Source organism: Equus asinus, chromosome 1, assembly GCF_041296235.1.
Source record: "Equus asinus isolate D_3611 breed Donkey chromosome 1, EquAss-T2T_v2, whole genome shotgun sequence".
Classification (NCBI taxonomy): domain Eukaryota; kingdom Metazoa; phylum Chordata; class Mammalia; order Perissodactyla; family Equidae; genus Equus; species Equus asinus.
In genome coordinates, this window is record NC_091790.1 from 119740980 (window position 1) to 119765415 (window position 24436).

General features: G+C 48.5%; 1 protein-coding gene and 1 long non-coding RNA gene across 8 annotated transcripts in view; both read left to right on the plus strand.

Moving 5' to 3' along the window:
* Window positions 1-3890: 3890 nt before the first annotated feature.
* On the plus strand, window positions 3891-13128 carry LOC139044945 (uncharacterized). Its single transcript, XR_011502425.1, has 3 exons — window positions 3891-4009; window positions 11021-11184; window positions 11754-13128. It is a non-coding gene; the product is annotated as an uncharacterized lncRNA (long non-coding RNA).
* A 5215-nt stretch (window positions 13129-18343) lies between these two features.
* The window catches only part of PHACTR2 (phosphatase and actin regulator 2), a 247941-nt gene continuing 241848 nt past the window's right edge, over window positions 18344-24436 (plus strand). Inside the window, exon 1 of one of the 7 annotated variants that reach the window (XR_011502442.1) lies at window positions 18344-18615. Coding sequence is in view for 6 of the 7 variants with exons in the window: in XM_044768845.2 (XP_044624780.2) it covers window positions 18420-18615 (196 nt within the window). In the remaining variant the exon portion in view is untranslated. The remainder of the gene's footprint in view (window positions 18616-24436) is intronic. The other 6 variants (XM_044768845.2, XM_044768846.2, XM_070506560.1 and 3 more) reach the window with 6 other exon arrangements.

Consider the following 24436-nt stretch of genomic DNA (forward strand, 5'->3'; position numbering starts at 1 on the left):
GTTCTTTTTGCAATTACTGATTATGGCTTTTAGTTGTTCCCGCACCCATTATTAACTGTGCTGCTTAGGCAATATGCTATCTGACTCCGACTAGGTGCCCACAGGTAACATCTCCTCGGAGCCTGGGTCACCATGGTAATGCGTGTGTGAGCTGCTTTTCAGGAATTAGGACCCCTTGTCCAGTTCAGGCCAGTTTAGAACACCAACCGATCAACTAAGCCTGTGCAAATGCTAGACAAGTGACCTTTTTGACATCAAGGAGCTAAAACTCCACCCTCAGAGCATGAGGCCTGTGGCCATTTTGGGAACATGCGTCCTGTGAAGAGCCATGGAGTCTGACTACCTTATGCAGATCATCAGTCACCTCCCCTCTCCTCACCTCCAGTCATACATCTCCAGTCTTCAGACCACCTTGCCCGCACCCCATAAATATCCCTGAGTCCCCATTTTCTGGGAGGCAGATTTGAGACTCATTCACCTGCTTCCTCACTTGGCTGCCCTGTGATTAAACCCTCTTTCTGCTGCAATCTTGTCATCTCAGTGACTGGTTTTCTGGGTGACAGCGCACTCTACTTCAGCAGCATGGGTTCGATTCCCGGGCGTGGAGCTACACCACTTCTTTGTCAGTGGCCATGCTGTGGCAGGGACCCACCTACAAAAAGAGGCAGACTGGCAACAGATGTTAGCTCAGGGTGACCCTTCTCAGGAAAACAAAAACAAAGTGATCTAAGACAAGTGAAATCAGTGGGATGAACGTTTGAGGGATCTACAGGCTTGGAGAAAGAAGCCAGAAACTTGTAGCGATTAATCAAGGGCATCATCAGAAGCTCACGTCTCCCCCTCTTAGATGCTTTCAGAGTAAAGCCAGAATGCCCACGCCTTCTGCTCCTGCAGAACGCCTCTCATCCTTCAGTGGGCCAGTTCAAATGTCACCTCCTCCCAGCTTTCTGTCACCACCTTCCCTCCCAGATGTTTTACTCCCTCCTGTGTGTTCCCATTAACATCTTATTCAGAGCACTAACATAGGATTCCATGGATTGTCTGTAGTTAGAATACAGGTCTCATTTCCCATTAGGCTGTGAGCTTCTTGAGGACAGGATAGTGACCTTCATTTCTGTAGTCCCTGAATTTAAAGCAGAGCCTGGCATGGAGCAACTCTCAAAGCGTGTTTGCTGAAGTCCTTCGATAAACTGGGGTTCTAATTATTGAGTGTTATGAAAGAACAAAGAAGGATGTTGACTTCAAAAGCCTCAAAATGAGTTTACTTGGGAATAGCCAAAAGAATTGCCATTTGGGACGTGCATGCTATGGCAAACCCAACAAACAAAGAAGGGGAATTGCCTTTAGAGAGAAAAACAGGAAGTAGGGAGGGACTGTTCTAAATGAAACTCTGTTGGGGAAAGTAACAGTTCAGGGCGGCAGCAGCTTCTCACTGGCTGAGCTGCAGCACTTCTCTGGGCTGGGCTGTTGCAGAGTGGGAAGAGAAATCTTCCTTCAGTAGTAAAGTAGTTTTACTTCCTGAGCAAGATGCAAGCTCCCTTTCTTCCTGGTTGGTCTAACTGACAATGAGTGATAGGGTGTGAGAGCTCCCCCTGCAGGCCTTCCCGACTCCAGTTTAGTTAAGGTGTCTTTTATTAATTTCCGCAAGGAAAGGATGCTGTGTAGCTGTTACCCTCATTCTCCCATCTATGCAAAGACATGGGAGCAGCAGTGGGCACTGTGACCCCAGGTATAAGCACTCACCCTCCTGATGCAGTGTGGATGGCTCCCCAGGGCCACAGCTACACCATAAGGGCCCCCAGCCTTCCCAGGGTGAGGATCACCTGGGAGAGAGGGACCAGGGAATCCGCTGAACACACCACCAATTTCAATAGCCTCAGGCAGTGATAAAGTGAGGTGACAGTTTTTATTGTCTAGTCTTTGATCCTAGAATGATCCAGCACCTCAGTGGCCACTGCCCCTTGACATCCTTTAAAACAGATATTTGCATAATAAGGCAAAAGACATTTCTCACAGTGGGCCAGCCCAGTGGCCGAGTGGTTAAGTTTGCTCGCTCCGCTTCGGTGGCCCAGGGTTTCCCCGGTTCGGATCCTGGGTGCGGACCCGGCACTGCTCGTCAGGCCACGCTGAGGCAGCGTCCCACATGCCACAACTAGAAAGACCCACAACTAAAAATACACAACTATGCACCGCGGGGCTTTGGGGAGAAAAAGGAAAAATAAAATCTTTAAAAAAAAGAAAGACATTTCTCACAGTGACAATGAGATTGTGAACTCTCAAAGGGACAGTAGATATAGTAGATATGGTGACAGTGCATCAGTAGGGCACTGTCTTCTCATCAAGCATCATTTGCCTATGTGAACCCCACATTTCAACAGTTTCCATCTTCTAAACAAATTGTTTTTAATCATGTAATAAACTATTTAAATTTCCATGTATTTCGGTTAAAGAGCACTAATCCAACGTTCTGATCTGTATAAATGCCACTTGGGTCCTTTATCATCGCACATGAAGGCAAAGAAAGATTTTTAGTAAGTACAATCTCACCATGAAAGTATAATTTCTGTAGGAAACACTGAAAATAGATGACAAGCGTCCCTGGGAGCCCTTGAGGATACATAAGAACCCTTGACCACCAGGGGGTGCCACTGGTGTAGGATTTGGAGTCAATCGGAAGTGGATTTATTTGGGAATGAGGAGGGAGAAGAGATTCTTCTCAAAACAGACTTGTTTGATGACTGAAAGAATGAAGTCTAGGAAATGTTTTAGAACATGGTCACTTCTGGAGAGACCTGCATGCAGTAGATTGCACTTCACATTTTGTAAGACAGCGCTTTACAAAGCTACAGCCTTTGCCACGAAAGCTGCTGCTAATTGCACAATAGAACCACGCGACACTAAGGCATCAACCACGTATTTAAAGGTAGTGGGTTTTTTTTTAAAGATTGGCACCTGCGCTAACATCTGTTGCCAATCTTCTTTTTTTCTTCTTCTTCTTCTCCCCAAAGTCCCCCATCGTCCCCGTTCCCCCTTCCCCCCCCCCCCCATAGTTGTCTATTCTAGTGTGAGTGCCTCTGGCTGTGCTATGTGGGACGCCGCCTCAGCATGGCCTGGTGAGCGGTGCCATGTCCACATCCAGGATCCGAACCAGTGAAACCGTGGGCCGCCAAAGCAGAGCGCACAAGCTTAACCACTTGGCCATGGGGCCAGCCCCAGTATTTAAAGATTTTGATAGAAGATCCAGATCTCTGAGAAACAACAGGTTGTCTGGGTGCACATGCCCATTTATAAGGCTTTTTGTGGGGCCTTGGCCCTCAATGGGGAACACTGGCGAGGAGCCCTGATCCCACTGAGGTGCTAGATGAAGAAAGGCGAACAAGGTCTTTGCCCTGAAGCAACCAGTTGCCTCACTGGGGGGCTGCCAGGGCCGACGGCCACATGTTGGGCAGCTGCAGGTCAGCGGTGCTCACCATGGTCGCTGCTCCCCATCTCCGGGGCGGGGGAGGGCGGGAGGCCAGCCCTGGCCAACTTCTGTTAGTCGTGCTGCCGATGCCGAGGCTGGAGCCGATATGGGAGGAGGCTCTTGAGGACACATTCTGGATCTCCATATGGGACTTGGATGACCGCCACCAACCAGCCTTAGCAGTTCCCAGAATTCTCTGAAGTGGACAAAGAAAGAAGTGAAACATTTGCCTCACAGCTGACGTCAACACACAGTCTCTTTCTGAAAATGCCCGAGAAAAATGTTCAAAACAAACCGAACCCACTCTGCTCTTTATAAGGTAAATAAATCAGCTTCATGGTAGAGAGAGCATACACATGGGGGAAATAAATCCCATCTTTTCTGGCCTGGGGGCGGAAGTAGAAGGAGGAATGCAGGGAGGAGGCCAAGGGGATCAGAGGAGGCAGGAGAGCTGCAGAGCACGATCTGAGAGCAGAGATCCTGCAGCCAGGCCACCAGGGCTCCCAGACCGGCGCCACCCTCTCCCACAGGGCTGTGTGATCCTGGGTGAGTCTCTCAACCTCTCTGTGCCTCAGTTCCCATGCCTGTTAGATGTGAATGATAACAATACCTTTTCCTCATAGGGTTGTTATGAGAATTAAATCATGCAAAGCACATATTAAGCCTCATCTAAATATAGACTAGTATGCTCATGTGTGTGAGATAAATCAGGGGGGCCCAAGGGAAGGAGCATTTCCACCCAGATTCCCATGGAGGACTCTGGAGGAAGCCTCTCAGGCAGACGGGAAATTTATGGAGCATGTTGTTAGCGGGGGAAGAGGCTGCTTTCTAGCTTTCCTGGGTGACCCTGATACACAGACAGGACCCAGAAGTAGTGGAGAACCTAACAGGAAATCCAGCCTGAGTGATTCCCTGTGGCCAGGCCTCTGTGCCAAGGACGTGGGGTTGGCAGCCATATCTCAGAGGACTCCAACATGCCACCGAAACTGAGGGGGGCCAACAGCGACAAGGTCATGAATTAGAGCAGCTCCAGGCTTCATCTGGGACCACTGACAGGACAAGTGTCGGCACCCCGGGACTGGAGGAGGCGGGGGTTCCACGCTCCTTCCCAGAAGAAGAGCATCCAGGCTTCCTGGCCTCCAGCTCCCTGCCACCTTAGAGGGAAGCAGGGAACGAGGAAGCATGAGACTCTGAGCATTTTACCCAAAGGACAGCCTAAATATCTGCTAAAGAGGCTGTTTGGTTTACAGGGTTGGACAATTAATTTTGCCCGCCCACCAGCTGGTATGTGTATGCAGGAGTGGGAGGAGGTGCTGGTCTGCAAAGGCAAGCAGGTTGACTACAGACAGAACAAATAAGCTGCATTTTCTCTGCACAACAGTAGGTGGCCCCAGGTAATTGTATGACCCTGATAGGCAGCCAAGCGTGAGAATGTGCAACATGCTCATTTCTCTCCTTCCCAATGTCTTCATTGGAAAAGTCGTGATCTACTTAGTGCCTATGCATTGAGGTTTCTGTCACACATCAAGTCTCCTTTCCAGGGGCCCTGGTGGCAGAGGGAGCCCATGTCCTCTGGGCTGTGAGGGTCGGAGCAGAGGAGCAGTTTGCACAGCCTGGTTAGGAGTGGGAGGGACGGGGCCAGGTCCTGGGAGGAAAAGGAAGCAAAAAAAAAAGAAAAGGAACTAACAGTGAAACGGGGCTGGGCAAGAGGGAGAAAGGAGATGTTAAAAAAACAAACCAACACAAACTCAGCACAAGAGCATGGAGCTAATAAAAAAAAAATGAAACGGTAGCAGGAAAAACAGGGATCCTGAAATTGGAATCACAAAGAAACTACAGTGTGAAGAAAAGCAGACAATGTGCAAGAATAAGGAGTGAAGAAAGGAAGAGGGAAGGGGAGGTGGAGGGAGCCGAGGGAAACGCTAAGTGAAGGAAGCAGGGCCAGTGGCCAGGGGAAGGAGCTAGGGCGAGGATCAGAGCTGGGTCTCGCCTGCCCACGAGCCTAGCAGAACCGGGAGGAGGAGAGCGGACGGCCAAGGAAACCAGGGGGACATGGGGCCAGAGGTGAGTGCAGGCAAGGAGATGTGGGAGGCTGAGGGACCAGCAGGAGAGAGCAGGTGATGAGGAGGAGGGGACGGCTGAGCCCTCTCTGCAGCCCGGCTCTGGCTCAGATAGAAAGATTACCCACTCCAGGATGGCCTTTCTCCTGGAGCAGCCTGCCCTTGCCTTAAACTATTCGGATGGTGCACACAAATGTCACACCGCCCCACACTGCTAGCTTAGTTCTCCTTTCTTTTAACTGGAGAGTGAATGCTCCGATGCAGGGTGTCAGGTTGGGAACCGACAGGCTGCACCATGACTTGTGTGGACACTGGGCACTGTCGCCTTCCTGGGCCCCTCCCTCCCCCATATATATATAGATATATAAAGTATATTTTATGACTATGTTGTTATAAAGGCAAATATATTCATACTATACATTAAAAATTTTTCTTTAGTCTAAAAGTTCTTTTTTTTCCCTTCAGATTTTAGAAGAGGTTAAACTATTTTTGTGAGCTACTGCAAGTATTGTGGGCCCTGGGCCTTGTTGCTACTGCACCGACAGATAAGTCAGCCCTGGAGACACAGGATAATAAGCACTAAAAATATACAAAGAGATTAGATGAAATATTTATATTAATGTGAGCCAGGGTAAGCGCATTGGGTCGGCAATGACTGCTGATCACGAGAATTCCACGGTTACCGGAGCCATGGTTTTTGAGGTGCTGATATATACTGTTTAGTGCTTACTGTGCTGGGCACTCTTCTGAGTGTTTGGGATATATGCAAAGTTTCACCAAATCTGCATGAGCCCCTTTTGTTATCCCCATTCTACAGATGAGGACAAGGAGCTCAGAGAGGCCTATCACTTGCCCAAGTAGACGAGGACCCATGTTTTTGATATCCTGCTAATCTGAGGAGAGCTGCCTGGACCCTGGCTGTTATGTGAATGAAAACACTGTCTTCACCCATTCATTCACTTGGTCATTTCTCCTTTATTTCATTAGGTCAAAATATATTTATTCAGTCCTACTCTGGGTCAGGCACTGAGCTGGGCCCAGCAGTTGCAATAGCAAGAGAACAGACCCAGTCCTGTTGCACATATGGCTCATGCCCTCGTGGGAAATATGGACCTAAACAAAAGACCGCCCAAACATAATACTGCAAACTGAGGTGGATGCTATGAAATACAGAATGCAATGAAAGCATATAGCATCAGACTCCAATCTAGTCTTGGGGGTCAGAGAAGGCTTCCCTGGGGAGTTAAAATTCAAACTGAGGTCTCAGGGTAAGTAAGATGATTAGGTAGACAGACAGTGGAACCACAGGTGTTCCAGGCAGAGCCAACAGCATGGGTCAGCTGCCCAGGATGTAAAACCAGCCCTCAAGAAGATTCCAAGGACTCTGGTAGAACCAGAGTCCAGTGGGAAGAGACAAGGAATCCATGGAAATAAGCAGTGATGAAGTGCTGCTGAGAGAGATGTGTGGAGCCTCTGAGAAATAGGAGGGAAAGCACTGGGCGCTCTGCATGGAGGGCTGTCCATTGTAGAGCCGTGAGGGCCGTGTCCTGGCATCGCTGAAGACTTCAGGGATACCAAGAGTCAGTTCTGTGAACAGAGTCTAATATGCAAGAACTCACTATGATCTTCTCATAAAATGACCAGAGCCCTACGAGAGGCTACAATAGGTGAGACCTGTAGAGCCATCAAAGACTGTATAATGACACAGTGGGCAAAATAGAAGAGCAAGTGTGTGCAGGGGTGAGGTGATGGCTGGCGCAACTGAAGAGATGCTGTGCCTTGCAGACTGGCACCAAGCGCTGACCCCTTCCTCATGTTAGTGTCTGTAGAGTCTCTTGTTGAGGAATAAAGATGGCAGCATGCGTAATACACAGGACTGCAATGCCTTGAAGTCTCCAGATGGGGGCCGCGTGCCAGTTCCCTTCACAACACATCCTCTTATCCATAGATATTGATAACCTTGAGAACTTAAAAGAAAGAACTTCATTCGGTGAAGACCAGTAAAGCCCATATTATTATCTGACCACAGATAATCATAATGCTCAGATGTTCATTCTAAAAAGAAAAAGACTCCCTAGAATATGTAAGATTTATTCTCTATATTTTATGTTTTCTTTACAGAAATTTGCAATTTAAAATTTAAGCCATGTGGGTTATTCATCAAGCCAAGTGAGATTATAAAAATGAAACATTCAGTACAGTTTTTCAGAAACTGCTATGAAATCTTCTTATTTTTCAAGGCAAGATCCATGTCTGAATCCTTCTGTATCAGCTCCTGAGCAACACAAGTGAGGAACTCCCAGGGGGCTGTACTTTTGTCCAAAATGCTGAAATGTGATCTTACAGGTATCGTTTCACGGAGAACAATACTAGAATTTCTATACTTGTTTTATCTACTTCATAATAGCTTTTGAAATGCTCAAAATAACAGGACTTTTTCATTTACTCTTTTTTTTTATGAAGTGCAGGATGGGATCTGTCTTTAAAATTTTGATGTTTTGTTCATAGTGTTTTTTTTCATTAATTCTGCTTCAAGTACCCACTTATCTTCTTGGCAGGAAGCTTAATTTCTGCCCCTTTCCACATGAGCTGTTGTAGGGGCTCATCATAGTCAAAAGGAAGTGGGTCCAACTTCCCCATCCCAGTGGAGAGAGCAGAGGTGTGGGACCACCCACAACTGCCCTGCATCTTGCTGCTCCTCGGGCCAGTTGTGAAATTTGTTGTCAGCTACCCTGGGGAGTTCAACAGACGGTCCTGGTTCTGTGCTGTGGCACGTTTGGGTCTGGTCCCCTGGTTTCTTCAAAGGAGCATGCTGCACACTCTTTACTTCCTGCACATGGTCATCTCCCTGAGTGCCCAGGATGACTGTGCAGGCGTTCTCACGATGGTCGGCTCTCTGTGGCTACCTCCTTGAATTCATGTGGATGGCCATCTCTTGCACGCCCAGGATGCCTCTACAGGAGATCTCAAAATGGTAGCTATTTGTGGTCAGCTCTTTCAGTTTACACACTGTGGCAGGCAAAATAATGCACCCCCCCCCCCCCCGCCCCAGGATATCCACTCCTAATCCTGAGAACCTGTGAGTATGTTATGTTACATAGCAAAGGGGAACAGAGATTGCAGGTGGAATTAAGGTTGCCAACATGCTGACCTTGAAATAAAGAGATTAGCTTGGATTATCTGGGTGAGCCCAATGTAATCACAAAGGTCTTTAGATGGGAAAGAGGGATGCAGATGAGTCAGAACCTAAAGGACAGCGTCATGAGAAAGACTTGACTGGTCGTTGTTGGCTTTGAAGATGGAAGAGCCATGAACCAAAGGATGCTTGCAGCCTCTGGAAGCCGAAAAGGCAAGAAAATGGATTCTTTCCTAGAGCTTCCAGAAAGAATACAGCTCTGCCAACACCTTGATTTTGGCCCAGTGAGACCCATTCTGGACTTCTCACCTCCAGAACCACAAGATAATAAATGTGTGTCATTTAAGCCACTAAGTTTGTGGTAATTTGTTACAGCAGCAGTAAGAAACTAATGCCCATATATGACCTCCCTGAATTCCCAGGGTGCTGGGACCTGGTTTTCAAGGTGGTAGCTCTCCATGGTCACTTCCTGTGGCTAGCACATGTGGCATCTCCCAGAGGGCCTTGGGGTCCACATCTGGATTTTCAAGGCAATTGGTCTCCATGGTCAGCAATTTGGACTTACATCTGTGACCATCTCTCTGAGTGCTGGGTGCCCATGTCTCCAAGGTCAGTCCTTCAGTTCACACACATGGCCATCTCCAGAATCCTAGGGCACTGGGTCATGACTGGTCCTGGAGTCAGAGCCCTCATGTACCCAGAACACCTGTTCCCCTTTCCTTCCCAGGGAGTAGGAACTCAATGCCAGGAGTAGAAACACTTTTCCTTGTAAACCTTCAAAATACAAAGTGTCTAACTAACCCTCTCTGTCCCCTGACACTGGAGCTACTCACCAGTTTCCCAAAGGGAGATCATCCTCAGTGCTTCCGGGGGGCCCGACAGCTCGTTCTGAGGCGACTCTCAGGAGCACAAAGTTTCTGTACCTCTCGAGGGGCTGCATCTATCTTTCTGGAAGTGGGAGTAGAGCTAAATGGAAGAGGCCAGACTCAAAAGATTCCATACAGTATGTCCACTAATATAAAATTCTAGAAAATGCCAACTAATCCATAATGACAAAAAAAAGCAGATCAGTGGTTGCCTGGGGCTGTGGGCAAAGGGAGAGCTGGACCACAAAGAAGCAGGAGGAGTCTTTTGAGGGTGAGAGAAATGGTCAGTGTCTTGACTGTGGCAGTTTCACCGGTGTATCCATCAGTCAAAATTCATCAAACTGTACATTTAAATAGACACAATGTATTGTATGTAAATTAAACTTCGATGAAGTTGATTTGTAAAAAGCGAAAAGGAGTATTACCCAAAGGAAAATCAAGGAGCTGTTTAAAAAAAAAATTGTCCACAACACAGAGAAAATGGCTGAGGAGGATGTTTTTACCCTCCAGCTGAGTATGCGGTGTTGCTAGTGTGCTTTCTGAACAAAGTTTAAAATTTTGCTTTTTTTCCTGTTACTATCTTTGATAGATAGGAATAATATCCTGCCGCAATACCTCCTTAAAAAACAAAGAAACAAAAACCTTGGAATAGAACAATGGTTCCTAAGATATTCATTAATATCTATTTCAAATCAAGAGCCAACTTTATACTTAGTAGTGAAATTCAAGAAACGTTTTCCATTAGAATAAGGAAAAACTATAATATTTATTTTCCTAAAATTTTCTGGAAATTCTGGCTAAAAAAATAACATCTCAAGCCTAAATAAGAGTTTTATTATTAGCAAGGAGGAGAAAACAGCCCCCTCCCCGCTTCCCTCTTTCCTCACTCCCTCCCTTCCTCCTTTTGTCGCTATTATCATAGATCCAAAAAACCCAAGAGAGAATCAGCTGAAAACTCTTAGAGCTAAAAAGAGTTCAATAAGGTACTAGGTTGCGAAGATATAAAAATCAATAGCTTTCCTGTGTACACAACAACTGGCTTGAAAAAGGAAAAAATATTCCATTAACAACAGCAACAACAAGATGTAAAATAGAGACTAAAAGGCAAACAACGAACTGGGTAAGTACATTTTCTACAAATATGAAAACTGTGCTCTTCTTGATCTAGAAAGTGCCCCCTTACCTCTGTGTCACCCACACCACCCGCCCTCTCCCCTTGCTCATTACATCCCAGCCTCGCTGACTGCCTTTCCGTGGCTGTTCTTCCAGCAGAGTGTTCACATCTGCCTGTCCCTCAGCCTATACTGTGCCCTCTGTGCTCTGGTACCTATGATATCTATCTTTTAGGTCTGTACAGCTTCAGAAACGTCTTCCCTGACCATCCTACCTAAAGGACCTCTTCTTCTAGTTGCTTCCGATCACCCTATTGATTTCCTTCAAAGTATTATACCTATGATTACGGACCTCATCAGTCTGTTTCTTGTTTTCAATCCAGCTGCTGCATCCCCTCTGCAGCCTTCCTCTTGTGCACTCACTCCGACAGCCTGCAGCCTTCAGAACTGATCCTGTGGTGGGAAGCTCTTCTGAGAGCAGCGAAACCTTGTCCAGAGGCTACATTTTTCTATTGCTCTACAGGGCAGTCTCATCAAGGAAGGAAAGGTAATTTTTATCTACCCCTCCTGCTTCTCGGAGTTCAAGCCTAAAAACAAACCAACCAGAAATTGCCAAAAGCCTCCGTTTTTTCGTTTTGTTTGCCCTTCCCCCATGCAGATAGTGATGCATCAAGAAGGACAGGAGATAATTTCGTTCCCTCCCAGATGGGTAGACCTTTGCTTCCTGGGAGCCATATAATAGCATTTTCATACTTTCAATGTTTTTATATGTGAGTACAAGGCCCCCAAATGAGAGCACTTTCTAAGTACAGAATAACCTCTAAGCAGGTCTCTGTTGGCTGAAAGTCTTGACCAGTCGAAGGAATTAGGCTGGAGTTTCTCCAAAGGGAAGGAAAGGAAAGGCAATTAGGCGGGGATCTTTTTCTTTTCTTGAGGTATAGTTTATACATAGTAAATTTCCCTCTTTTTGGCATACAATTCTATGACTTTTGACAAATACAGTTGTGTCATCACCGCCACAATCAAGACATGGAACAGTTCCATTAGCCCAAAATGTCATCCCCTCTCTCTACTCCCAGCAACTGGCAACCACTGCTCTGTTTTCTGTCCCTATAGTTTGTGCCTCTCCCAGAAGGTCATTGAAGCGGAACAACACTGCAGGAACACGTTTGAGTCTGCCTTCTTTTACTTAGCATAATGCATTCGAGATTCTTCCATGTTGTAGACATCAGTATTCAGACCTTTACATTGCTGAGTAGTATTCCATTGTATGGATGTTCTTATTTGGGTTGTTTGCAGTTTTTGGAGATTTTGAATAAAGCTGCTGTAAACGTTTGCTGTCAGATTTTTGAGTGAACACACGTTTTCATTTCCCTTGGGTAAATACCTACCAATGGGATTGCTGAGACACAGGGTAAATATACATTTCACTTACAAAAAACTGCCAAACTAGTTTCCAAAGTGGCTGTGCCATTTTGCATTCCCATCAACAACTGATTTTAGTGTTTTGAGGGTTAAATTGAGGAGGACCGAATCGCCAGGTGTGTTGGATACTTCCACCCCCAACCGGGAATGGGGCTGAGACGTTTAACATCTGATGCTGGGTACCTTAGCCCTGCCTCTCACAGACAGTCTCTAAGGAGGCAGGCCATGGAAGGGCGACTTCCGTACTGACTGGGTGTCCTAGACATTACATGCTGATGCCTTGGAAAATTAGGTGAAAGACCCTGTAGCTGACCTTGGCAACCACTGGACTAAGAATCAGGATAGTCCCCTCCTATCCTCCTAATGCTGTAAGCACTAAACTTCTTCTTTCATCCAAGGAGAAGGAAAGAATTCTGAAAAATGTCTTTTGGGCAACCTGTGTGGATGGAGCTGAGCTGGGTACGATTTATGGAAATAAAGCAATATGACTCATATCCCGAATGTTTCAGAACATTGTATTAAGCTCCCGGTACATGCCAGTCGTTACACTCAGCACTTTACATACATTACTTTCAATCCTTAAAACAACCCAACAAATTAAGCATATGCATCACTTAGCTATCAAATTTAGGTTTCAAAATTGAAGCATAAGATAACGACTCTGATCATGTTACTACTTTGCTCAGATCCTTTGACAGCGCTCTCTATTTCACATGCCATCTCTTCCCACTTTCCTCCAAGGCTCCGGCCAGCCACTACTGTTTCTTACCCCGGGCCCCTGCGTACGGTATTCCCGCTGCCTGGCAGCCTTTCCCTGCCTCTTCCTCTTTTTCATCTCTGCTCAGTTTTTTATGACCCCCCTTCTGCATTCCCTACTCATCCAAAAGAGTCGATGATTTCCTCCGTGGTCTCTCCGCTGTAGCGTGTACACTCCTGTCTCCTTGGCTGTGAATCTGAGATTAGAGAGCTCCCCTTACTTCTGTGTCCAGCAAGGAGTCTGTGCATCCGAGGACAAAATAGCTGTTTTTAGAGCGAGAAGAAGGAAGGGAGGGAGGGAGGAAGAAAGAGGGGGAAGAAGAAAGGGAGAGATGGTTACTTTTGCAGCCTAGTACCATAGAAAGAAATGGTAGTTTGGGCTCAAAACTGTCAACCAGCTTTGAACGCTCTCATAAAACAATTTCATCTTCAATTTTAAAATGAATACAAAGAGAAATTTTCATAGAACCATCACTTCTAAGACCAGAAAAAACCTTAGAGGTCATCAAAATGTTGCCTATTTCTTGTTTTTCTTTTCTGTTTTTTTTTTTTTAATGTGACCTTAAATGCAGGCCTACTTTCACTACTTTATGGCCTTTTATCTTCATTTCCTTTGTTACCAAGCTCTGTTTATCACCTAGAGTCCTTGCCTTTTTGTAATTTCATTGTGATTGTGTATCACCCATTCTGATCTCTGCCACTTCTGTTCAGATGTTACTGTGAACCCTGCTTTCACTCATGGCGATTTTATCTACCTGTATTAAGGGAACAATATTGTCCATGAAAGACACTCATTTTTAATGCCATGTATATTGTAATAGTATTTTCTAAGTAAACACTTACACTGTATTTTTGTGTGCATGTTTTGTTTGTAAATGGAACTTTGTATATACGTGAGGGGAGGGGAAGACAGCAAAATAAAATTTCGTTTATAAAATTAATACAAGTTAGAAGGAGATTGGTATTGTCTTCAAGAAACGTCTTCATGAAGCTTGATTTTAACCTGAGCAGCCCATTCATAGCTAAAGACAACCACACTATGAAATACCGATCAGTTACAAAATATCCTTTGGCTCCCTAGCGTGACTAAATGTCTGTACCTTTGACTATTAAAGTCTTTGAGTAAAAATTCTCCCTTCCATAAGTGAAACTAACATACAAAGAGCCCTTGAAGTCAGCTGCGGCTTTGGGAGGGGCCCACTTGGCCAAGCGAGGCAGGAGGAACACACTGGCCACGAGGAGGCGGGTTCCACACCATATCCCCGTACCCCCGTTGAGGGCAGAATGTACTAAGCACTCATGGGTGGATCAAACCAGCTGAGAAGTTTTCATGTTTGTCTTTCATAATCCTACATAAATCATAATTTTAAAAAAAAGGGTAAAACAATGAGATTATGTTTTTGGTGTGTTAAATCACTGTTACAACACTGTACGTATGGAAAGTAATTCCTTTTTCCTCTTCAGTTTTGATTTCTTATCTTTCAGAAGTGATGTTTCATAAAAATAGCTGAATAAACAAATAGCATTTAGAAACATTTTGCTTTGAAAAAACTGAACCTTTTGCCTCCTTTTTCTCAGTCTGTCAAATAGCTTACGTTTATGAAGTGCTGGGCAAAATACTGTCCCAAGTGCCAAGGGATATTGCTAAGGAATAGAAATCTTATAGCAGGGGTGAAACGGGATAAACAAAACTGGAAATAAAGCAGCCCCAAATAAATATGATGTCTGATCATTTTAGGATCACGCAGGCATAATGGTATTTGAAAAGTGAATCCTAATCCACTTCTTGTCCACTTTTTGAGGCTCAAATTTAGCTACTCCCCATGGACTTCCTGTTCTCCAGCCACATGTTACAGTGGCCTGAGGAGCCCCACTTCCTCAAGCTTCTGGGTCCTTGCAGATGCCCTCCGTCATCCTGGGGTGCCTCTGCATCTTGGATGCCACTTCCTCTGGGGAGCCTTCCCTCATCCACTGCCTCATGCAGGTTAGATCCCCACTCCTCTGGTTCCCATAGGGCCTTCCCCGTACATTTCAGTTTTGTCACTTGCATGAATTACCAGGTGATTATTTATTAATGTCTGTCTGCCCAAATAGACTTCATTCATTGATCCATTCCTTCAACACATGGCGGTGCTGAGAGAACAAAGTTGAGTCTCGGTACTTCCTGCCCTGAGGTGGCTCACAGGGAGGAGGGGTGACAGATTAGCGCCCCGACAACAACAACGACAGCCCTGTGTGAACAGTGACGTACAGAGATACACCTGGCACACTGTGGCACTGTTCAGGGTGGCTGCTGCCTGGTTTGGAGGCTGCAGAGGTGTCAGGAAAGCTTCAGGGATGGGGAGACGCTCAATCTGAGGCTCAAAGGCTGAGTGATGGTCGGTCGGTCAGGCAAAGTTAGGGAAGGTGGGGAGTGACGCTGCAGGCAGAGGAAATGAGCATCTCGAGGAACCGTGAAAAGAGGAACAGGGAACTACAAACACGTCTGCATGCCAGAGAGCAGAGCACGTACAATAGCAGCAAAGAAAGAGTCTGGGGCAGGTCCGGAGTCCTGCTATGCCAGGCTGTGGAGTATACACTGGAGTATGTGTCATGGATGCTTGTTCTGAAGGGATGTGAACGGAGAAGCAGCAAAGTATTGTGGGCATTTTGAAAATATTATTCTAGGAATGAGAGAGAGGGCAGAGTGGAAGGAAGTGAGCCTGGAGGCAGAGTTCCTCCTTTTAAGAGGAAACAAAAGATGAAGCTTTTTGGTGGGGAAACAAGGGTGGGGAACAGCAGGGAGGAAACTGATTGTGGAGATATTTATTTAGATGGAGAGCAGACAGAACAGGTTCATGGAGGAGGTCGGCTCTGCGAATGCTGACTGCCAAGTGTCAGGGAAACATCAGGAAGAGAAGCCCAGGAGGCAGCTGGACACTGGGAGCTGGAGACCAGGAGAGAAATCTGGGCTGGAGGTAGCAATCTGGGAGGCATCTGTGTGTAGTTCAAAGCTGACGGTGAGATTTCCCAGGAAAAAATATGTCAAGTGTGAAGAGAAGAGGACTGGTGCTGGACCCCTGGGGAACATTCGGTAAGAACAGATCGAAAAAAGAGATCCTGAGAAGAGGGCAACAAGGAAGCAGAGAGGCTGCAGGAACACTTGGTGAGATGATGTCCCAGAAACCGGGGAAGCAGAGTCCAGAAAAGGCGCAGGTGGTCCAGAGCATCACAAGCTGCAGCGGGGGCCCGACTGAGTCAGACTGAGAGGTCCCCAGTACCTTTGGCAACTAGGTGCTCAGAAGAGAGCTTGGCCAACGCAGCTCCCTGGGGTGGAGGGGGCAGAAGTCACCGTGCAGATGGCAAAGGGATGAAGGAGGAAGGCGGACTCGAAGAACAGGGCACTAGCAAGTGGATGCTTCTCTCCCCAGCAGCTTGACTGTAAAGGGAAAATCAATGGAGAAATGTGGGGTTGAGGGGTTCCTTGGGGGCTTGGAGCACCTCGCACAGCACGTGGCCCACAAAAGGCACTCAAACGTGCATTGACTGAATACAAGTTGAGATGATAGGTCGCTGCATAACTGAGTGACTGGTCAGGGAAGACTTCATGTGTTCTTAAGTTTTAATGACTCATTTATTTATCTTCAGAAGAGATGGCATAGAGGCTACGCCAGAGCAGGGAGGAGCAGGAGGCCTGGAAGCGGGGAGGCAGCCCTCGTGTTGTAGGTCTGGAGAGAGTAAAGCGAGGCGAGGCTCACGTGCTGGGAGCAGGCGTGTGTGCCCCAGACGGACGGCAGCTTGCAAGGGGAGTAACTGCTGAGGAAGTGGATGGAAGGAGGACAGACAGACGCCCTGGAGAGCAAAGCGGGATGAGAAATACCATTGTAGCCTAATGTTGATCGTTCAGGGGAAGTGGGAAGTCCATCGAAGTGCCCCTTGAATGCCATCAATGACCCAGCCACTAAAACAGTGCGAGTCAATGCTCTGGAGCAAAGACATCTTTTTTCTGCCCTAAACTACACAAGATATCGAGAGAGTAAAGTAACAATGGAAATGGACCTGAATTGGACAGTCTTCACAGCAAAACCGGAGTAATCACACCTTCCCCACAGAGCTGCTGTGAGAACCACAGGTGAAATCCTTTAAAGGAGCCAGAGGCTGTCATCATCACCGTGTTGCCGCTAAGGCCTTTGTAGGTATAAATCTGCTTCTCCAGCTTGCACCCCTCATTTTTGTCCCCTCGTCTCTTACCTTCTCTGCTTGGGTTGGTTTTCTTATTAAAAGAGACAACATGTGCAAAGTGACAGCACCTGGAATAGGGGCCTGTGTGTCAGTAAATGCCAGCTACTAACCCTGCCCCTTCCGCTTCTCCTCCTCCTGCTGCTGCCTGTCCGGGGCCTGTGTGAGCCCAGGCACACTCCTCCTCCATTGCCTCGAGTTTTCAGGAATGGTGCCTCCTGGGCCTGGTTTAAGCCTTTCCATTCTGGGCAAGTCACAACTTGGGGGCCCAACGGTGAAACTGATAAAGCCTAGGTTGTGAGATCACGAGCTGAACCTGCAAAATCTCCACTGTCAACTTTGCAAAATCCTGTAAGGCATGGCGTTAAGGAAGATATTTCCAATCCACGCAGGAAACCTGTCTTTCCCTTAGAAAGCATTGACTCAGACATCAAATCTGTGTTATTTATTCAGTTCTTGAAAGATTAATCTTTTTCTTTTTTTTTTTTTTTGAGGAAGATTAGCCCTGAGCTAACATCTGCTGCCAGTCTTCCTCTTTTTTTTTTTTTTTTTTGCTGAGGAAACTGGCCCTGAGCTAACATCCGTGCCCATCTTCCTCTACTTTATAAAGGGGGGTGCCTGCCACAGCATGGCTTGCCGAGCAGTGCCATGTCTGCACTCGGGATCCGACCCCGTGAACCCAAGCTGATGTGCCCACTTAACCGCTGCACCACCCGCCGGCCCCCCGGGAGACTAATCTTTTAAACATGACCTTTGAGCCTACAGAGCAGACACCCAGGAATGCGGGCAACCGTGAGAGGTAGAGAAGGGCCTTGAGGGCAGGGGTGAAGGTGATGGTCATTGGACTTGGCTTCAGCGGCACCAGGGTCTGGCGCTCACCGGCCCGCAGGCAGGTCCAGTACTCTTTGGCGCTGCAGCCTCGTACCTGTCAACTGGGTCTGGTCATTTCCTTCCCATCGCAGGGCGGCTCAAGTGGGCGTACACGGCTTTCCCCCCACCCCCCAAAATTGTTAACCCTGACCGTGCATCCCAGCTCCTGAAACCCCGACTCCGCTTATCCGAGGCTGCTTGCTGGGTGACGACCAGCGGGGACCCTCCGGCAGCCATCCTGCCACGGGCAGTGCCGGGCCTTCGGGGAGGAGCAGCGGGGCATGGGCGCGGGCACCGAGGGCGGCACAGCTCCGCGGGAGCGAGAGCCAGCTGTAGGCGGCTCCTTCCTGTGCAAAGTTTTCTGACCTCTTCCTCCTCCCGCCCTCCCCGCCAGCAGCTCGGCGCCCGGCGTCCAGCCTCCCGCCCCGCGCGCTGCCTCGGGGTCGCCGCGCCGGCAGCGCACCCAGGGCGCCGGCCCCACCCCGCGCTCCGGGCCGGCCGCTGCGGGCCCCGATGGCCGAGGCGGGCAGGCGCGCCGCGGAGCCCCCGGGAGAGCCGGCCGGGCCGGCGGCGGCCGAAGCCCCCGAGCCCGCGGCACCCGCCCTGCGCAGGCTGCCTGGGGACCCGAGTCCCCGCGGCCGCTCCCAGAGCGACCTGTCGTCGTGCTCGAGCAGGGGCCGCCCGCTCCGGGTCCACATCACCGGCTCAGGTAAGGGCGGCGCGGGGCGCCGGCGGGGGCCGGGGGAGGGCAGGCGCGGGCAGGTGGCTGCGACGGCGCCGCGGGCGTCCGCGGGCACTGACCCCGCAGGCTGGCGGCAGAGGGGAGGGGCTGGGGTGGGAGGCGGAGGGCGAAGCTGAGCTCCCCCCACCCCCGCCCTCCTTCTGGGCTGCCCGCGGCGCGGTCCCCACGGCCGGAGATGCTCCAGCTGGACTGCGGCTACTGCGCGGGGTGGGCGCGCGCTTCCCCAGGGCGAGCGAGCGCTCTCGCGCGGCTCTGCGGCCCAGAGCGCCAGCTGCTCGGGTTCTTAGGCTTGTCCAGCAGGGACAGGAACCTTCTGTCGGTCTTCACTGTGACTTTGGTCTCTCGGAAGGGTGCGGTCCTCTCACTTCGGAGGCTAGGGCCAGTGCAGGTCTTGGAAACCCTCCCAACTGCTCATGCTTCTGAAATCAAGCATTCTTTGGGGCTTGCCGGTCAGAGGACCGGGGGTATGTTTCCTCCCTGTCCAGACCCATGCAGGCGGTGGTGATCGTTGTTATGTGACAAAGCCTGGAGTCAGCAGCTCTGCCCTACCCCGGCCTGCTGGCCCTTGCCTGGCACCCTGGCTCCTGTCTGCGCCGTGTGCACGGTGGTCCTGCCTGGGGGCCGCTCTGTGCATCGGGACAGGCAGAACCAGGAGCTCGGCCAAGGGCTGGTGCTGCCGGCGCTGTGCTGTGTAATGTGCGATAAATCACTTAGCCTTGGCTCTCCTGTCTCGGTATTTACAGTGGGGATGCGAGTGTGGCGCTACCACAGGGGGAGGTTATGGGGATTAAATAATTAATCATTTTTAAATGCTTTTGAACAAAGCATTATCCTAAGAACTGGGAGAACCGTTTTTAAAAGTCTGCGTGATTTGTTAAGTTTCCACAGATTGTTTTCTGATTTGCAATCTAGGGAGGATGCATGGGAGCTGGAAATGAAGCTAATATCAAAATTACCAGCAGCAGCGGAGGGCCCTTGCAATGGTGCACGTGGATACACTGCCCTCCACCGCGACCCCTTCAGGCTCTGTGCTCTGTGGTCAGGCTCTAACTCAACCTCGCTGCTAGCCGAGCCCGGGTGTCACGTTGGAAAAAGGCACATTTCCATATCTCTGCCTCCCCTCTTTTCCATCAAAGCCCTCTGTCCCTTCTATTCTTGTCTTGTTTTTGCCACATAACGTGTATACTTAGAAAACATCAAAGATACTGTTGATCTGACTTTGCAGATCACGTTGGATAAAGCCGGTCAGAATTGCAGGTTAGGGGGACGTAGGTCATGGGATTTGCGTCAAGGTTCTTTTGCCGAATTCATATTGTGAAAAGCATTGAGTTGAATGCATTTTACCTCCTGATTTTCATGTCTTGGCCAAACTGAACTTGACCCGTGGATAAGCTTGATTGATTTTTACAGAGATTAACGGTTCAGATGACTCTAAAGGGACAACGGAAAATTAGCCCAGTTGGTGACTGTAGATACAATAAGCATGCTTCTATCATTTGTCATTTTCGTAGATAGAAATCAAGGGCAGTAAAGACATTTTAAATGTGAGTGTGCAAAGTGTGCACCATGTGAACTATGGACTTCAATTTATAAAGTTATTTTACTTCCAAGAACTCGGTGGCTTTTGTGCACTCTTAAAGGATGTTAGGAAGTGACAACTTCCAGCTGAGTTGTCTTCTGCACCCAGGGATGCTGCCGCACGTGTAAAAGCATGAACGTCTTCCACGTGACTGTATTCCATGTTCCTAACTGAGCCTTGAATCAAGTGCAGGCTAAACATGACCAGGAGCTCTCTGTGTTTCTTAGAGTCAGAGAGAAAAAGCTAATGAGCTGGTCCCTCACTGACACACAGTATTTCCCCAGAATCCTGCAGCCTGTGCAGCCATGCCCGATGGATCGTCAGCCACACGACTGGGCTGGGATAACGGGATTGTCTGAGAGGCTCAGTAAGAAGGTTACACCACCTTGTGAGAGCATTCCTTGGCCTGGAGGGTGGCCCAATTTCCTGGCCCTCCCCAGAAGCTCTGGGAGGATGTAGCCAGAGCTAGATCATATGTGGCCTTGTCAGCACCGGCCCCACACACACAGCATCGGCCTCATCTCAGGATCTCAGACCTACTTAATCCCCATCTGCATTGCACAACATCCCCAGGTCGTTCTTAGGCACGCCAATGTTTGAGAAGCATTGCTCCCTGGCACTGGTTTTCAAAGTTGGTTACACTTGAGGAGTTAAAAAATCAACCACCACCAAACCACAACCAAGCACCTGATGGCCGGGTCCCACACCAGATTCTGATTTAATTGGTGCAGCTGGGCATTAGGCGATTCTAATGTGGAGCCAAGTTTGAGAACCACTGCGCTGTGGCATCTGTATCACCGTGGCTTGCTGCCATGTGGACTGTGATACTGTGACCAGGGTTGCCCTGGGCAAGCGTTAAGTTTGAAGAATTTGCTTTAGCCTCTCCTCACATCCCTGTTGGTGTTCTCTTTTCCTGCTGCCCCCTCCCAAGCAGCTTTTCTTACTCCCGTTCTTGCTTCCAGCCGATTGTCAATAAGGGGTGAACCATTCAGTGTGAGTCCCTGGGAGAGTGTTGATTCCCGGAAGATGTCACATTTCTCAATGATGTGCGGCTGGGAGGGAGCAGAGGAGGAGAAGGAAGAAAAGACTGGAAGGTGTTTTCCAAAGGTTATCAGAGAAGAGACTCATTCCCAAAGAACCGCCCCCTGCTGGCTACCCCCAGCTGTCACCCCCTCCCCCCACAGCTTCCTCTCCACCCTTCTCTCTATGAAAGAATGATAAAGACTTGCAACTTGGCCTCAGAAATGTTGCCTCCTACGCCAGTAAGAGACAGTCCAATAGGGAACATATTTTTAAAAGACCCGCTCTGTGCTGGCACTGTGTTGGTGCTGTGGGGACATCACAGAAGCATCTACTCTCCTGTCTGTGCTTTATTACTAGACTTTTGTCAAGAAAGCATCTCGGGCTTCGGCGGCTTTTGTGGAACTTATGATTTGAACACTTAATTTTTCACATGATAAAAATGCAGGTACGTTGTCAGCAAAAGCCATAGCTTTATATTTTAAAATCCATACCAAAAATGTGAAGAAAGCCATATATTTTCAAATAAATACTTTTTTTTATTGAGGAATATTAGCCCTGAGCTAACATTTGGTGCCAGTCCTCTTGTTGCCAATCCTCTTTTTGCTGAGGAAGATTGGCCCTGAGGTAACTTCTGTGCCCATCTTCCTCTACTTTATATGTGGGACACTCCCACAGCATGGCTTGATGAGCAGTGCTAGGTCTGTGCTTAGGATTCAGACTGGTGAACCCAGGGCCACCAAAGTGGAGCACGTGAACTTAATCATTACACCACTGGGCCGGCCCCTTAAATAAGTACACTTTTAAAATATAACAAATAACATTGTAACTGATGCCTAAGCTCTTTGATTGAGCTTATAGAAACTGAGATTGTTTTTGCTTTATGGTATTTGAACTCACAGTTCTGGAATTCAACAAGAGTTCTGGATTTTTAAAATCTAGTATTTCTTTGTAAATAAAGTGATGTTTTATCCATTACAAAAATAAAATCCTGAAGCAAGCTTTTCATGGTGTAGGGACAGGTGTGCTCTTAATTTTCAGACCAGTCTTCTTCCACGTTAGGAACATTAATATAGTCAGTGGGTTCTGACGTGCTCTTCTGATAAGCCCAATGTTTTACTGAGTTAAGAACCTTAGGACAGAGGCCAGGACTTATTCCTGTTGTAAGCTGTCAGTAAGTACTGACTGTAGACCTACTGTGTGCCACACGTTGTGCTGGACCCACTGGGCTGTAGGGAGGGCCAAGAGGTGTCTACTGTCTTCAAGCGATGACTCTTAGTCTTGCATGTAGGGCTGTACTGAACGGAGAACCATTTGAGCCCCCTCAGAAAGGGAGGTGGGAGCGAGTGGACCACTTGATCAGCTTGGTACATAGTACAGTCTCATCTCTCCTGGTACCTGATTCATCTCCGCATCATCCCTTTGCCCTGGTGTATGTAGCTGTATAAGTAATGGCAAATCCAGTACCTTTTTCTTGTGTCTTTCATCCCTGGTGTGTTCAGTGCCAAGTGGAACGGGAAATCTAGCAAAGCTGGATGTTCTGTCAGTCCAGACCCGCTGCTGCCTGGCCACTGCCACAAGGTGCTGCTGTCTGAGACGGGGTCTGCAGCTGATGGTCACCTGTTCCATCTGGGGAAGTCCATGCTTGTCCACACCTTGTTGGTGCTCCCAGTGCCTCTCACTGACCTCCAACGTTGCCGCTCTGCCAGTCGATGCTCGTATGTTCAGCCGTTGTTCCCAGAGCATAACGCTTTGTCACGGTGGCTGGGTCCAAGGCACTCCTGGGCCCCAGACACAGCTGGGCTGGAGCTGCCCTCGGCCAGGAGCAGAGGATGCCTGCTCACTCTCCATTTGCGTAACTCAGAGTGGTTTTTCACCACACAAAGACCGTCTGGCTCTTGGTTTTGTTCTGTTTCTGCCGACTCACGGAAGAGCCCAGCCACCCTGCTGGGAAAGCTGGGGCAGCCTGGGCAGTAAAAAAGGGCGTGGGGTGATGAGGACAATGGGCCCAGATCCAGCCTGTGCCCTGCCCTGGTCAAGCCAGGCACCAGTTCCTCTTTCTCTCTCCAGCACTTTCTCACCAGACACTGAGCTTCTCTCTGCCTCTCTGCTAAGCAGCGTCCTTACTCTAATCCCAGCAGCTTCTTCCTCACAGGGGCTTCTGCATCCATCCGCTCACGCCGTGGCTTCCCCCCTGCCCACAGCAAGCCCCTCTGCCTCCCCTTAGCTCTTGTCCCTATGTTTACTCAGAATAGTTTCTTCATATTTCTTAGTGCAAATTGCATAGAAAAGATATACTGTTTGAAGCCACCTTATCAGGCAAGCCATAGGTCACAGGTCACAGAGCAGCCTGTGGATTATTTGTCCTTGATCTGATACCCACCCAAACTCACACCAGTTGTGGCCTGGAGGGTGAAGTCATCCCACAGGGCCAATATGACCACTTAGAAAGGACTGAGCCTGGGCAGCTTCCATCCATCCATTCATTCATTCATTCAGCAAACATTCATTGAGGCGAGGGCTGCTATGTGCCAGTCACTGTTCTAGCACTGGGTATACAGAGGTGAGCAGACGTGGTTCTGAGATTTTAGGGGTAAGACTGAAAGCCAAAAGGGTGTGACAGGTCAGATATAGCGGCGTGTCTAGTGATCTAAGCTACTGTTATTTGTCATGATTATGCTCAAAAAAATGACTGATGATGATGATTCCTCCTGTTCTTGCTTTCAGAGGATGCATAAAGAGCTAATTGTATCTAAGCGGGGCAGGCTTTAGTTCAGTGGTAGCTCTGAGACTGATGGCAAAGCTGTGGATTTATTTTGAGCTTGAGCTACTGCAAGGGGACACTAGGCAAGGGACCGTATCTTGATTTTTCACTCATTCATTCAATCAACAAACAGCGAATGGGCTAAACACAGAGGCTGCAAAGACATCCCTAAGGAACTCACAGTCTAGTGGAGGAAGACAGGCAGAGAAGCCGACAACTGCAGTGCAGTAAAGTGTGAGCTATGACTGTGCCCTGTCCTGGGCCTGGGGGAGAACTGAGGAGGCTTGGCTTGGGGGAGGGTAATCAGGAAGAGCTTCCTGGAGGAGGTGAAACCTATGCCATCTCCATGCAAGAGGAGGAACAGGAAGATGGAGTTGGGTGAGGTGGAGGAGGAGGGTTTGGGGAGAGGAAACAGTGTTGGCAGA